The sequence below is a fragment of the Chelonia mydas genome, chromosome 5 (genome assembly GCF_015237465.2).
Source record: "Chelonia mydas isolate rCheMyd1 chromosome 5, rCheMyd1.pri.v2, whole genome shotgun sequence".
NCBI classification, from domain to species: domain Eukaryota; kingdom Metazoa; phylum Chordata; order Testudines; family Cheloniidae; genus Chelonia; species Chelonia mydas.
The window spans coordinates 126,967,128-126,982,263 of NC_051245.2; the positions used below are offsets into that span (position 1 = coordinate 126,967,128).

General features: G+C 40.3%; 1 protein-coding gene across 1 annotated transcript in view; it reads left to right on the top strand.

The window, feature by feature from the left end:
* DNAH6 (dynein axonemal heavy chain 6) overlaps positions 1 to 15,136 on the top strand; it is a 187,537-nt gene that overhangs the window by 35,760 nt on the left and 136,641 nt on the right. Inside the window, exons 21-30 of the mRNA XM_043547288.1 lie at positions 609 to 728; positions 2,854 to 3,034; positions 5,432 to 5,528; positions 5,759 to 5,954; positions 6,555 to 6,719; positions 8,048 to 8,161; positions 9,407 to 9,532; positions 9,636 to 9,791; positions 10,568 to 10,729; positions 12,967 to 13,104. Coding sequence (XP_043403223.1) covers positions 609 to 728; positions 2,854 to 3,034; positions 5,432 to 5,528; positions 5,759 to 5,954; positions 6,555 to 6,719; positions 8,048 to 8,161; positions 9,407 to 9,532; positions 9,636 to 9,791; positions 10,568 to 10,729; positions 12,967 to 13,104 — 1,455 coding nt within the window. The remainder of the gene's footprint in view (positions 1 to 608; positions 729 to 2,853; positions 3,035 to 5,431; positions 5,529 to 5,758; positions 5,955 to 6,554; positions 6,720 to 8,047; positions 8,162 to 9,406; positions 9,533 to 9,635; positions 9,792 to 10,567; positions 10,730 to 12,966; positions 13,105 to 15,136) is intronic.

Here is a 15,136-nt window from a genome sequence, read left to right on the forward strand (position 1 = left end):
TAACAAAATTTTTTCTCAAGAGAGTTTCTAATTTTTCATCAACATTCAGTTCTCCAAAGTTAACAATTGCAGTATCTATTACAATATATAATTATCTTAATAAATTGTAGATACTTTGGTTAATATCAAACATTAGAACTAGAAGAAGTAATATCAGCTGGATGACTGCGTAAAACCTATCTAGAGCCCCTCTCCTGCAACTGTCTTCATGCGGTGTACCCTTTTTGCAGGCGCTTGGGTCTATCTGTGCAGAGCCATTTGCAGGATCAGGGCCTAATTTCTGTGATTTAGAAAATATGTTATGAAATTATAACATACACTTAATTCAGCCGAAGTTTGATTCAACTAAAACTTTAGGCAACAAACCATTTGTATTGTAGTTAGGGTGACCAGATATCCCAATTTTATAGGGACAGTCCCGATTTTGGCGTCTTTTTCATATATTGACTCCTATTACCTCCCACCCCCGTCCCGATTTTTCACACTTGCTGTCTGGTCACCCTAATTGTAGTGAAATAACATACCTTCATCTATTTTATTTTGATCATCGCTAGTGGAGAATCAGGTCCCTAGACAGTAACTGACAGACTGTGTACTTCTTATTTAAGGTTCTTCTTGATGATAGTACTATTAATGTATCCACTATAGCCTCCTCACGATATGTGGGCCCCCTCAAAGCACGTGTTGATGAATGGCAAAAGCAGCTCTCCTTATTTAGTCAAACATTGGTGAGTAGCAAACAACAAAACAGCTTCTTAGGACTTAGCTTGAGTCTCAAATAAAGGGCAAAGTGGTGGAGTTCTAGTTTATTTTAAAATACCGAATATGCTGAAATTGCTGAAAGGAGTTTTTGGTTTTTTTTTAACCTAATTTTACAAGGTGATGTCACAAAGTCCTCTTTGATCTTATATTTGTTGGGAAACCATCATTCAGAAGATGTGAGCGACTTACACAGTTCAAATAATGAGCTTATATTTGTTTAACTTTCACCCTGGGAATGTTATCTAACTGGCAAGTGAATGGCCTCTGCAAATTGGAAGTGCGTGTTGGCTGCAAGCAGAGAGAAGCTAGGGTGCATAGTAAGAGCTTTCAGTAGGGTGGTATCAGATCTCTCCAGTGATCTCTCCAGTGGAGTGGGTGGAGGGTGGGTCCGGCAGCCTATGGGAGGCAAGGTCCAAGCCTCTTGCGAAGTGGGGTAGCTGGTGCCTTGCTGCTGGAGTGGGGATGACAAGGTCAGCTCTGAGTTCTTGACGTGAGGCACTTCTTGCAGAAAGTGTAATAGCTGGGAGTGATTCTGGGTTGGGTACATGTAATTGAGGAAATATAGTGGGCCAATTCATCAGCTGTGGGGTAGACAGGGCTAATGTTATGGGTAGAGGAAGGGTTCTGCACTGAAATACTGCAGATGATCAACTGAGGATCAATATACAAGGCCCAGTTGGCCTAAATAACACTTGAAGCATGTGGACCTAAATTGAAATGGGAAATTATTCAAAATATTAAAACTAAAGAAAATGTGTATGTGTGATTTTAAAATTTAGCAACAGTAAAACATTAATATTAGAAAGAGAAGCACCACTGGACAGCTTTCTTCCTCTGCAGACGTGGCACTGGGAGAGGCTCACACAGCGCTGGTCAGAGCTGGGGGAGTTTTTTGCAACAGGAGAAAATAAGAGGTCCTAAGCATGCTCATGTACAGGCAAGGTAGCAGGGTCCCAGAGCTCGGGCTGCAGCCTGAGTCTGAATGTCTACACTGCAATTCAACAGCCCCTTAGCCTGAGCGCTGCGATCCCAAGTCAGCTTGCATGGTCCAGCCACAGGGTCTAATTGCAGTGCAGACATATCCCCAGAGGCCAGCATCACCTGGAAGTGGGATTGTGCCTGTCCTATGTCCCCTTTGTGCCAGCCTAGCCGGTGCAAAGAGGCTGGGTTGACAATGAACAGAGCCTGAGGCTTATTTCTCTATAATTTCTCACTGTTGCTACCACCATTGCAACTCCACTGATAGCAGCAGCAGTGTAGACGTGGCACCAATAGCTACTGGTGCTGTGTAGACCTACTCTGAGCAGGGTTAGGGAACATGGTGCTGAAAATGCTGGCAGCCTGGAGTTCTGCTTACACAAGCACTTCTGATGTTGCTACCTCCAGTGGAGCTGCCAGAGTAGTAGCCACAGGAGGAAGTTTAGGGCAAAAAAAAGCCTTGTGTAGATACCACCTCATAGTATGACATCTTTGTGCTGCTGGAAAACCTGACTGGCCTGCCATATCCAGCACCATCTTGTTAATCCTCATGCAAGGGAAGAAGGCAGCAGACCTGCAGTTAAGCCTTTGTTTGGTGGTGGCCAAGTCAGTCTCTTGCAGTCTTTTCCATGTCATAAAATAAAAGTTCTTCTCAAGCAGCATATATTTTATCCTTTATTTTCCCCTTTAAAAAAAATCACAGTTTAAGAGCGAATCTGACGAACAAATATCCAAGAAAATTTGTTAGATTTTTCAAAGCAGCCTAGCGTGTTATCAAATAGAGTTTACTTGGTGAGTGCATTGGAAATGTACGTTCTTCATGACCATACAATTTGCCATATAGAAAATTATCTTAGGAGATCTTTGGGGAGTGGGGGGCAAAGTGCACACTGTCTCATCAAATGTCTGATAGTTGAGCCAAAGGGCTAAAATTGTGTCATGAATATTGAAGTTTTGGCAGTCTAAGGGTGGATATCTGAAATATTGTGGAGGATTCATGTTTAATATTTGTGGATTTTCTTCTGCTTCTCAATTTGAAAATTCAGACTGTATTTCAATAGTTCTCCTTTGTAAGGATGGGGACTAATTGCTCAAGTTTTCCTTTTTTTCTAGGAAGAATGGTTGACATGTCAGAGAAACTGGCTTTACTTAGAAAGTATTTTTAGTGCTCCTGATATACAGAGGCAGCTACCTGGAGAGGCAAAGATGTTCTTACAGGTGGATAAGTCCTGGAAGGAAATAATGAGAAAAGTTAATCGTCTGCCAAATGCTCTTCGTGCTGCTACTCAGCCTGGTATAAAATAATGGTGTATTATCCCAATCAATGTATAAGCCATTGTAGGTGATGTTAATCCTTATTCAGCACTTACTAGGCTAACATTTATGTCTGTTAGTAGGATGAAAAATATCTGTACTGCTCCACCCCACGGCCACTCCCCGTGCAGCGTAAAGTAACAAGGAATAAGACAGTAAAGGAATAAGACAGTTGTGTCCTGTTTACTATGTACTGCATTTAATTGCATTATGTTGTCAATCAACTTTCTGTTTAATATATATTCAAAATGTAACTTGCTATAGCTCATTTGCTCTCTTTATGCAGTCTCTCCCTAGTTTCACTGTGCTTTCTCTTCTCTTCCCACTCATAATGTATATCTTCCATTATTGTTTTCAGGGTCCTGTCTCCTTTTTACTTTCTCTCCTTGCAACCTTTCTCTATATTATGTTCTCTCCCTATTCCCCTATATTTTGTGTCTTTCTATCAATCAGTTTCCCTCACTGTCATCAAGTGGCCTTTCCACCTCCCAACCACACCCTGATGGCTTCAAGGAAGCTCTGCACACAGCCCATTGCCTCAGTTTCCCCTTTCAAAGGGCTCCTTAAATAAACTGCATACAGGCTTTTTTGTCCAATAATGCTCCTGCATCCAAGTCTAGTTTACTGACATAAAGCAGAAAGCAAAAAATCAGTCCGGAGGCTTCTCTCCTTCCCCAAGTCTGTTCTTTGCAGCTCTTCTCTGCCTTGGCAGGCCACTTTCAATCATACCTGGCTGGAGTCTTTTCTTACTTTTGTAAGAGTCTCTCTTTCCATCCAGTACTACCCTCCTTGAGGTCTGGTTTTACCCACAAAAGAGTTCAAAATAAAATTGCCTCAATTCCATGCATTTAACCTCTTATCAGGGTCCTCCCAGCCCTTTCCTGCCTATAGTCTCTGGCATGATCACCACTAGACAATTAAGTTGGCTTAACTGTGTTGCTCAGGGATGTGAAAAATCCACACCCATGAGTGGTGTAGCTAAGCCGACCTAACCCCCGGTGCAGATAGCACTGTCTTCTGTCAATCTAGCTACTGCTTCTCGGGGAGGTGGATTGCCTACTCCCATTGGCATAGGTAGTGTCTACACTGAAGCATTACGGCAGTGCAGCTGCAGCGGTCCAGCTGTGCCACTGTAGCATTTTAAGTGTAGAGATACTGTGAGTCCCAAGTCTTTCTGTTAGAGCCCAGTGACTCCCAGCAACCTCTGATCTCCCTGAGCATCCTCCACTCAGCTTCCTGTTGCTCTTTATAGCAGAACCAGGTGATCCTTGTCGCAAGCCACCGTGTTACACTCATCTTTCCATCTCTCCCCTACTTCACTAATCTAACTCTTCCTGAAGGGCTTGATCCTGCAAATGCACGCAGGAGTGAAGTGCACGGTGGGTGAAATCATTACCATTCTGATTATATACTATTTAAAACTCACTTTGAATTGGTGTCAATGACCTCAGAAGGTGCAGGGCAATGGAAAATCATACTCAAGGTTTTCCATATTAAGCATTAAGATCCAGGTACTAAGTGGCACTGGACACTAACTCTTTCATTTGCCAGGGTAGAAGAGTTCATTTTGGATTACAGTAAAATTTGCAGCAGTCAAAACATTCAGCTTTCTGCTGCTGCATTCCTGTAGAATCCACTTTATCTGTAGAATGTTAGGACCTTTTTACTGGGTTTTAGACTTCTTTGGTTGTTTGAATCACTTTCTGTCCATTGAAATTCTTCATAGTCTACAGCATATACAATATTTTAAGAAACAAAATGGACACTTGCTTTATTTTATGAAGTATTTTCCTGCACAAGTCCTCCAAGCCGCAGGCAGGGGATCTCTCATATTCACCACTGAGTACTGCTCTATCTTGGCTTTTTCCAGGGTGATACAGAAGGATGAGGGGCAAGGCGCACTGGAGCCATAAAATGGCGCACATCCCTGTGCCTGGACAGCTCATATCCACTATTACAGCCCAGTGGTTGGAGTAGCAGCCAAGGAGCAGCTGGATGGCTGTCCAGTGCCCTGACTGTGTTGTGAAGGATGAGTTCTTCCACCTCTAAGCCTTGGGCAGAATCCTCTGTTTGTTTACTCAGGCTTCATGTGAGGGATAGGAATTTTGCCCATGTAGGATTAAATTAAAACGAGTTCAGTGGGTGAAGCAGTAATTGAATATGTTCCCTGGTTTCATAGGTGAATTCTTTGCAAGCCCAAAAATGTGCACTGAAGTTATTAACACATAACAATATTTAGTTTTATCTGGTGAAAGGGTTTCAGCCATAGCTTATAAAAAGTGGAGTTTTTCCTTGCATTTTTAATCACAGTGTTTTCTCTTTTGTTTTTTCATTCTCAATACTCTGTTTTCTCAAGTAATCTTTTTTCTCTTAATAGGCCTCTTAGAGACTTTTCAGAATAACAATGGGCTACTTGATCAAATTCAAAAATGCCTAGAGGCTTATTTGGAGTCCAAGCGAGTTATCTTCCCCAGGTTAGTAAAAAGTCATTGCAAACAATCCGTGCAATCTGCTGATTGACATCAATCGAAGGCATATATTTGATTTAATGTTATACTGTGTGCTACTAATACAAAAGGCAAGAATCTTTAGTTATACTATAAAATTCTTCCAAATTGTACTAGTTTTAGCTAACATGAGAATGTTTTTTTTAAATTTTTCTGTAAAATATATTGCATCTAAAGTACTTTTGTTTATCAAACAGGTTTTACTTTTTATCGAACGATGAACTCCTGGAAATCTTGGCCCAGACTCGCAATCCTCAAGCAGTTCAGCCTCATTTAAGAAAATGCTTTGATTCAATTGCTAAACTAGAGTTTGCCATGATGACTCCATCTGAGGGAGAAGAAAAGGTTTTTACTAATGATATTTTAGCAATGTTGTCACCCGAGGGAGAGAGGGTAAGTAAATATTTTTATTACTCTTTCTCTCTGTTTCCAGTCAATATATATTTTCCATATATACAGTACTTGAAAGGAAAAAGTTAGAAACACAACTGTTATATATGAATAAAATACAGAATAGGCCAGATCCATCACTGCATTACATCAGGTTTATAAGGCTACAGTTCCTTAGATTTCAGTGGTGTTACACTTGCATAAAAATGATAGAATCACAGGATTGGAAGGGACCTCGAGAGGTCATCTAGTCCAGTCCCTTGCACTCATGGCAGGACTAAGTATTATCTAGACCATCCCTGACAGGTGTTTGTCTAACCTGCTCTTAAAAATCTCCAATGATGGAGATTCCACAACCTCCCTAGGCAATGTATTCCAGTGTTTAGCCACCCTGACAGTTAGGACGTTTTTCTAATGTCCAACCTTAACCGCCCTTGCTGCAATTTAAGCCTTTGGCTTCCTGACCTGTGGAGTAATACACTGGTGAATCAGGCCTAGTATTTTTTTGCTGTGCCATCAATGACCCTAGAAAACACCTGCAGTATGAACGTATAAACTCAGAGGAAATAGTACCTCCATGGTTAATACAGCATTTGTTTGTAGGTTGGCTTAGGGAAGGGACTTAAGGCCAGAGGAAATGTAGAAGACTGGCTTAGTAAAGTAGAAGAAGCCATGTTCGCTTCTCTTAGACGCCTGACTAAAGCTGCTATTGCTGATTATCAAACCAGAGTGAGAATGGAATGGGTTGTTGCTGGACACCCATCTCAGGTAAGCCACACTAATTTTTGTGTGATCTTTCTTGCCTACTGTGATAGAATACACCCCTGTGTTCACAGCCTACATGCTGTTGCAATAACGTTTGTACAAGGTGTGCCTTATGAGGAACCATTTGAAGACTTATAACTTGCTGATCAGTATTAGCATGATAAAATGTGTCTGGCAGCTTTATGCCTAAAGTTATAAGTTTCCCTGTATGACATTAAAAACCCATGTTCAGAGTCACGAAGCACCAAACTGGTCAAACATACCTGACTTGAAAAAGGAGAATATGCTTGTCTTAATTTGTGTTTAAGCAATAAACAGAGTCATCAAGCAGAAAGGGGGAAGGGAGAAAATAAGGAAAGCGTGCACAGGTGAAAAAGCCACACAGGGAACATCCTTCCTCTAGCAAACTTCCTGTCTCTTGGTTCTCAGCTGGAAATGATTTTCAAAGAGGGACTAAAAAACTATAAAATGAAGGGGCAAACACCCCAAGACACGCTTTTCTGTATCCCTGCCCACCTCATTCTCTGCACCTGAGAAGACAAAGGAAACAGCCATTGGACTCTTTGGGAGGGGTCCTGACTCCATGAGTTTTGTCAGTATTGCTACTAGAAGCATGTGGTGAAAAACTTTGTTTAAATCTAATATAGTTCATTAAATTAGGCACTAGAAAGTGTTTTATCTTTATTTTCTTGTAACCATTTTTTATTTTTATGCCTCTTTATTTCTACTTACTTAAAATCTCTTTGTAGTTAATAAACTTGTTTTATTATTTTGTCTAATCCAGTGTGTTTAACTTACAGTGTCTGGGCAACTCTAAAGTAATAAGCAGTTGTGTATTTCTTCCCTTAAAGGAATAATGGACTTAATATGTTTGGACTGTCCTTGGGGAAAATCCAGGATTGGGAGCATGTTGGGGTCACCCTGCAGTATAACCCAGGCTGGTAAAAGCCAGAGCGTAACCCTAGTTACACACAGACACTCTGGGTGTGGCTTGCATGCTGGATGGCTGTTTGTGAGTGGTCCAGGAGGGAGCTACTTCAGCAAGGCATTGTAAGGCACCCAAGGTTGCAGGACAGGGATGACACAGCCCTCCACTGGTCTGCATAGCACCCTGGTATATCACATCTATCCACTTACTTTGGGCTTGTTCCTGCAAACATCTAAACATATGCTTAGTTTTAAGCCCATGAGTTGTCCAATTTAAGCCCGTGCATGCTTGCAGGATCACGGCAGTGCTTATTTATGTGACCCCATCATTATTGTATCTGAGTTCCTACTCTGCCAACTTCTTTAAGATGTATCAATGGTATTTTTGTGTTTCCTTTCTACAGGTTGTCCTGACTGTTTCTCAGCTCATGTGGTGCTGTGATCTGACTCAGTGCTTAGAAGGGGAAGATCATGATCACTTACAAGCTTTAAATGACTTTGAAAAAATAAATTTTGATGTGAGTTTTGGCATCAAATGAATTTAACATTTTGTTGTGCCATGCTTGAAAATTAGTTTTGAATTAATTTTTAAAAAGAAAGTAAAATTCTGCTAAGTGGCTAAGTCTGTGTATCCAGTCATGTTGTGAACCAGCTGATGTTCACGTGCCTGAGCCACCTCAGGGCTTACTCCACCAGGGGAATAGTAGTCTTAGGGTCAAGTATAGAGATTGTGGCTTCAGCTGAAATTGGTAGGGCTTGCTGCATGGAAGTTTGTTCATGTCTTCACAAGTCACTGTTTGCTCGACATGACATCAAGAGCAGATGCTGGTTTTAGAAATGCTGTGCTGCAATCACTGTTAAACTTGCCAGATTCCTCAGGCCACTATCGCGGGGAGGTCAGTACTAGCTAGCATCCTGCAATAGAGCTTTACAGAAGCAAGATCATGAAGGAGAATCTTGTAAACAGTAACTTTTTCTCCAACTGCATTGCCTCCATCGAGCCTCACTGACCCTTCATCATTAACTCTGCTTTGGAGCCCATCTCCAAAGAAGGCTTCTGGAGGCAGAAGAACTGAGGGATGGCTTAAGGGAATGAGTATTTATACACTGCTTCTATGGAATGATGGCTTTGAGGGAATTGTGAGTGCTCATCTCTGCCAACATTGCTCAAAAATGGTCTTTTGGCCATGTGAGTGGGTGTGTGAGTGGGGCTCAGAGTATGATTCAGGGGGCTTTGCATAGGGCTTTTTCTGTGAGGTTTAGCCACAGTGGGTAGAGGTTGCAGTGTGTAGTGGTCAAATGCTAAGTGCCAATACTTTCAAGTTGGTGTTTGATAATATTTGGCTCCCCAATGGAGCTGATATTTGGGAAATATGGTAGTCAGCTTCCATGTCACCAGTCTGTTTGATTTTCTGTTATATCTTAAATAATTTTATATACTTTAGTTGGTCTTAGAGTTGCTAAGTTTATACATATTTTTTCTTATCTGTATTGAGAACTGTTTGAAAGCAGTCAAAAATGGGAAAAAATGAATGCAAGCTTTATTTTAATGACCCTCAGATGTAAAACAACTATATTCTAAATAAGCACAATATCTCCAGAAGTGTGCAATTTTATTTCTTAAACTTTCATATATTAGTTATAGACATATCCTGGAGCTGTGCTAATTTGAACCTGCTGAAGAGCTGACCACCTATTTTTAAAGTTCTGATATTTTCAGTGCACTGAGAAAATATTTTAACACTTTATTTATTCATTTATAGAGGTTAAATGCACTGGCTGGATTAGTCCGTGGTATTCTTCCAAAATTACACAGAAATATTATAACAGCGTTGATAACTATTGATGTACATGCAAGAGATATTGTTAGTGAACTTGTAGCAGAAAAGGTAAAGCAATTGTTTTTTCCAAAATAGCACTTTGTACAAAAATATCCAAGTTAACTGCTTTGAATCACATTATTCAAAAATGCATTGTGTATTATCTCTGTAGGTGGACACTGTTGACAATTTTGAATGGCAAAGACAACTACGTTATTATTGGGATCTTGATCTGGATAACTGTGTTGCTAGGATGGCTTTATCCCAGTATACTTATGGTTATGAATACCTAGGAGCATGTCCAAGATTGGTGATAACCCCATTGACTGTATGTATTTACTTATACTCTTTATCATTATGTAGCTGGAAGTTAGAAGTATTAGTAGTGAATAACCCGTAGATAGGTAGTTGATATTTAGAAATCTTTTAGTATGGGATTGACATGTAGCACTGTACAAAACAGGGGCTTATGGTCTTTCATAGTGTTACCTCTTTGCAGCAAAATAAAACTAAAGTGCACTGGAAGATAACAGCCTGTTACTATTACCAGTTATACCTTTGGTGAAAAGACTCAAGATGTTCATCTATACCTATGCAAAGGTGTCTAATTCAGCCAGTATTCAACATATCTTGGCGTTTTCTATTACATGGAAAATTCAGGAATATTTATGGACAGGCTTTGAACTGAGTTTTTGGCTGCAGTGAACCATCCAAACTGACATATGGGAAAATCAGGCTCGTGTGCAATAAGGAATGTAATAAAGTTGGGCAATGGGTGTTTACCAGAATGAGGACTTAAGAATTTATCCCACTATATGCTAATATACTGAGCTATACTTTTTAATGGTGTATGTTGGACAGTTTGTGCTGATTTAAATATATTAGAGCAGATCTTCAGATGGTGTAAATTGTCATAGCTCCATGGGGAGCTCCAAGTAAGGATCTGCTCCATACTATTTGCTATCACCTTATACATAGAGTATTTGTAAATATGTCAGCAGGCTTATGAAGTGTTTAAAACAAATCAGAAAAAGTGAAAAGTAGCAGAAGCTTTGGCAAATACCTACTCTTCCATATGTAACAATACTATATGAATCTCATCAGGATCGCTGCTACCTTTGCCTTATGGGAGCTTTGCAGCTTGACCTAGGTGGAGCTCCTGCTGGACCTGCTGGAACTGGTAAAACAGAGACTACTAAAGACCTTGCCAAAGCACTTGCCATCCAGTGTGTTGTGTTTAACTGCTCTGATGGTTTGGATTACAAGGTATGAGAAGTAAATGTATTAATATGAGCAATCTCAATGCAGTCAGTGGGATTGCACAGACAAAACTCAATGCTCCATTTGTCCCTGTGAAGTTACATGTCTACAGTCACATAAGAAATGAACAGTAGAGCTGGGAGTAGAAACCAGAGCTCTTGGATTTGTAGTCATGTGTCTTAATCACTAAGCCAGTCTTCCTTTTGTTTAGCTATACTACAGTATAAAGAGGATCAATGTGCCCGGCCTTTATAGAATCTCCCCATAGAAACGGTGCTGTAATTTTGCCCTACCACAGAATTTTCTCTTTGCGTTATGAGAAAGGAGAGGGGAGGGTGATATGAGAAAGGAGAGGGGAGGTTGATGAAAAGAAAAAAAGAAATGACACATTAAAATTAACAAAAAAAATCTTAATTATCATTTGGAAAGAGTGAGGAAGTCAGGGAAGTTTTTAAGAAAGTAGAACTATATAGATATAGAAACGCATCGGCTGCAAGCATTTTGGATGTTTAAAAAGGCAGGTTTTTGGAAGATTTGTCCATAATAACAAGTTTCCCTATTCTTTTGAACTGCATTTAAAAATCTTATCTTGGGCTAGATTCTCTTTTTTGCCAAGATGCACTCAGTTTGTAGGGGCTGGTGGTATCATACTGCCCCAGCCCTGGTCCTGACATAAACCTGTTCTAACATGACAGCTACCTATGGTTCCCTAAGGGACCATTCACTAGCTGACACTTGCCATAGGGGAGTGGACTCCACTCCATCCCCTCCCTACCCATTTGCCTTATCACACCCACTGCCTCCCCTCACAAGCCCCTGTAACAGGTTGACTAGGCTGGTGTAGGAGCTGGCTCCACCAGTTTTACACCCTTTTGGAATTCCTTTCTGCTGTGACAGGTTTCAGAGTAGCAGCCGTGTTAGTCTGTATCCACAAAAAGAAAAGGAGGACTGTGGCACCTTAGAGACTAACAAATTTATTTGAGCGTAAGCTTTCGTGAGCTACAGCTCACTTCATTGGATGCATTCAGTGGAAAATACAGTGGGGAGAGTTATATACACAGAGAACATGAAACAATGGGTGTTACCATACACACTGTAACGAGAGTGATCAGGTAAGGTGAGCTATTGTATGGTAACACACATTGTTTCATGTTCTCTGTGTATATAAATCTCCCCAATGTATTTTCCACTGAATGCATCCGATCAAGTGAGCTGTAGCTCACGAAAGCATACGCTCAAATAAATTTGTTAGTCTCTAAGGTGCCACAAGTCCTCCTTTTCTTTCTGCTGTGGAAATTCTCAGCAGTGGCCAGATCATGTTCCCGTGTACCTACTGAGCAGTGTAAAGGGATGGAACTGGGATTGCAAATCTGGGCACTTTTACTGAGAATTTTGTAGTTCAGCATTTAAATTCTCAATTATGAGCTGATTTGATTGTACTAATTTTATAAGAAAACCGTGTAGAACAGAGTTCAGGGAAGGTTTTGGATTTCACAAATCATGTGACATCTTTTTAGAGAACATGGACTTTTTTCATACTATTAATTGTAATAATGAAATTTTTCTAAGAAAGCATTTTAATATACAACATGTGGCAACAAAATAGTTTTTTAAGAGATTCTATTTTCTTTTCCCATGGGGGTATAATTCTCCTATGGTCAGATCTGGTGCAGATACTCTCTGATGTCAGCTTTCCCTTGACATTTATTTCTACTTCCAAGGCCCAATTTTCTTTTTCTCTTCTATTTAAAGGATTGAGAACCCCTGTTGTAGTGCCTCTTTTCTCTCTGTCTCTCTCTCTTTTCTCCTTAATCGTCTTTATTTTTTTTAGTTTGAAATTAGCCCACTTGATGAAAGTATCTTGAAGTGCTTTACTACCTAAAGCTGATCAAAAGCAAGTATGCATAAAAATATGGCTTACAAATTGATTGGAATCATTCCAGGGTTTTACTATAAACATTCTATTCTGCGCCTTGTGCATATGCATCTTTAATTACAGAATAACATGCTGTTTGTTCCCAGTACCCCTGCCTCATTCAGTGGTCTGGATGCATGTTCCACTCAGAATGGGGGCCCGTATGGTGCTGTACACTGTATAAATAAGCCAGTTTTTCTTTCTTCCACAAAGTGACATTTCTTCTTCCTCTCCATTTCTCTCAAACTGGATTAACTAGCTTCATAGCTTTTGAAGAACTTGAGACATGTCAGTGCAGTGTTAAGCTAAGACTGTGCTATGATTTCAGATGATGGGACGATTCTTCAGTGGTTTGGCCCAGTCTGGAGCATGGTGCTGCTTTGATGAATTTAACCGAATTGATATTGAAGTTCTGTCTGTGATTGCTCAGCAGCTGATTACTATTAGGAATGCTAAAGCTGCAAAGGTAATATCTTTTTTTATTAGATATTAAAACAGACATAGTGTTTTATGTACATTTTTAATGAATGTCCTGTTAGTGAAGACACTGAGATCTTAAATTCTTTATTTAACCACAGTATAGGTACAACACAGACTGCAGCAATATAAGCTTCTCCAAAAGTGTGTCATAACCCTGACCTAGTGAGGTCACTTGTAAGGGTCCGAGGGTAGTTGAGTCTCCATTCTCCACGTCCAGTCAGTCCTTATCCTTTATTATGAGATTTCCAGCAAGGGTGCTAAACAATGCCAACTATGGGCCTGACCCAGCAAAGACTTGCTACTGTGCATATCTTTACTCTTGCATGTAGACCCATTGAAGTCAGTGGGATTACATACTGGAGAAAAGATACACAATAGTCACTGTTTACAGAATTGGGTCTGTGATGGCATATTTCCTGATGTTGAATTAAAATCACCAACTCATATGACAACAGGAGTGGTCCTCCATTATCAATTTTATTTAATGTTTGGGTATTAAACTTTTAGATTCTTCAGATTCTTATTTTTCAGGAAAATGTAGTTAAATCTTTATTTTTTAGTGTTTATTAAAGTGGATTATTGTTCAAAAGCTTTTCCCAGCACAACTCTGTGGATGTTAATTCTGACCTGTAACACTTACACTATTTTCACTTAATTTCAGTGCCCAATAGAGACCATCAGATTAATTTCAGTTGAATTCTATAAAACAAATCCATCTAATTTCTTGCCTAATTTAGCGTTTGTAAGTACTTTTCTTTCATGCACACTTCTTAGTCACAGAATGTTAAACATTCTTGCCTTCTGCCATTTTTAAGCTCCTCTCTAAAGAGTCTGATAAATTATTATTTAACTTTAATTCCATTTCCGAACATTCCAGTCTGTGGTCCCTCCATGTGTCATCATACCAAATGAAGGATATGTATGTACACAGCAACTAAGATAATGCCTGGCTCCATTCTGAATTATGTAGAAGTATTAGGGGAGTTGGATTTATTCACAGTGGAAAAGAGTAGATCTTGAGGTGACCTACCATTAATGGAGATTTTGAAATTCCAGAAGAAATTAGTAAAATTGGGAGAGATCAATTGTTCACATTGGTGATGGATTCCAAAACTAGGAGTCTGCTACACATTTGGAAACTTAGTCACAACTGTTGTTGAAAGATATAATGGCTTATAACATCTTACATATCTACAGGGCTAAATCTTCTGGCTCAAACAAGAGCTGTGCACCCGGCGTGATTTGATGTGTGGGGTGGGGCAGAGCATAGAGACCACACCTTCACAGTGGCCCCCACAGCAGGCCTGCAGAGGAGAGAATATGGGGAAGAAGCATGGAGAGGGCTGTTGATTTTCATCTACCTGAATCCATTGTTGTAACCCCACTGTGTTGGGGCTGCATAGCAGATCATGGATGATATTGCAGCCCTGAAGCTGATGGATGTGATGGGGGTCTTTGTGGCTTTCCTCGCATCCTACCCCCAATTAGAAAGGCCTCCAACCCCTCACTGTTTAACTTCCCTACCTAGAGCTAAGGCAAAGGCCAGGTAAATGGGCTGTAGGTTTGACCCATCGGGCTTTTCATTTAGAGAGATCACAAAGCACTTTATTGTACCTCTCCATGGATTCTGTCCTACACAGAAAGCATCCAATGGCATTATTACTCCACTTTCCAGGAAGCAGGAAGATAAACACGATCCACCTCTGCTTCATCTCAGCTCTCCTTTTTGAGGGCTGGCTTTTATCTTTTATTCTTATTCAGCCTTCCTCCACAGAGTGCAGATCTTCAGTTCCTAAGGTCAGGTTCACTATGCACTGAAGACTTTCAGAAACCTGATTTCGCATCAGGTCGTCCTGATTCAGATGGACAATCAGGTCACTGTGTTCTAAAGCAACAAGCAGTGAGGCATTGTGCCCCCAATGTCTTGGAATTCTTAGTAGAGAAGGAGGGGGCTCCGTCTCACAAAATGTTCCTGGTCACCACTTATCTAACAGCAGAGGACCAGGAATCTCCCCAGA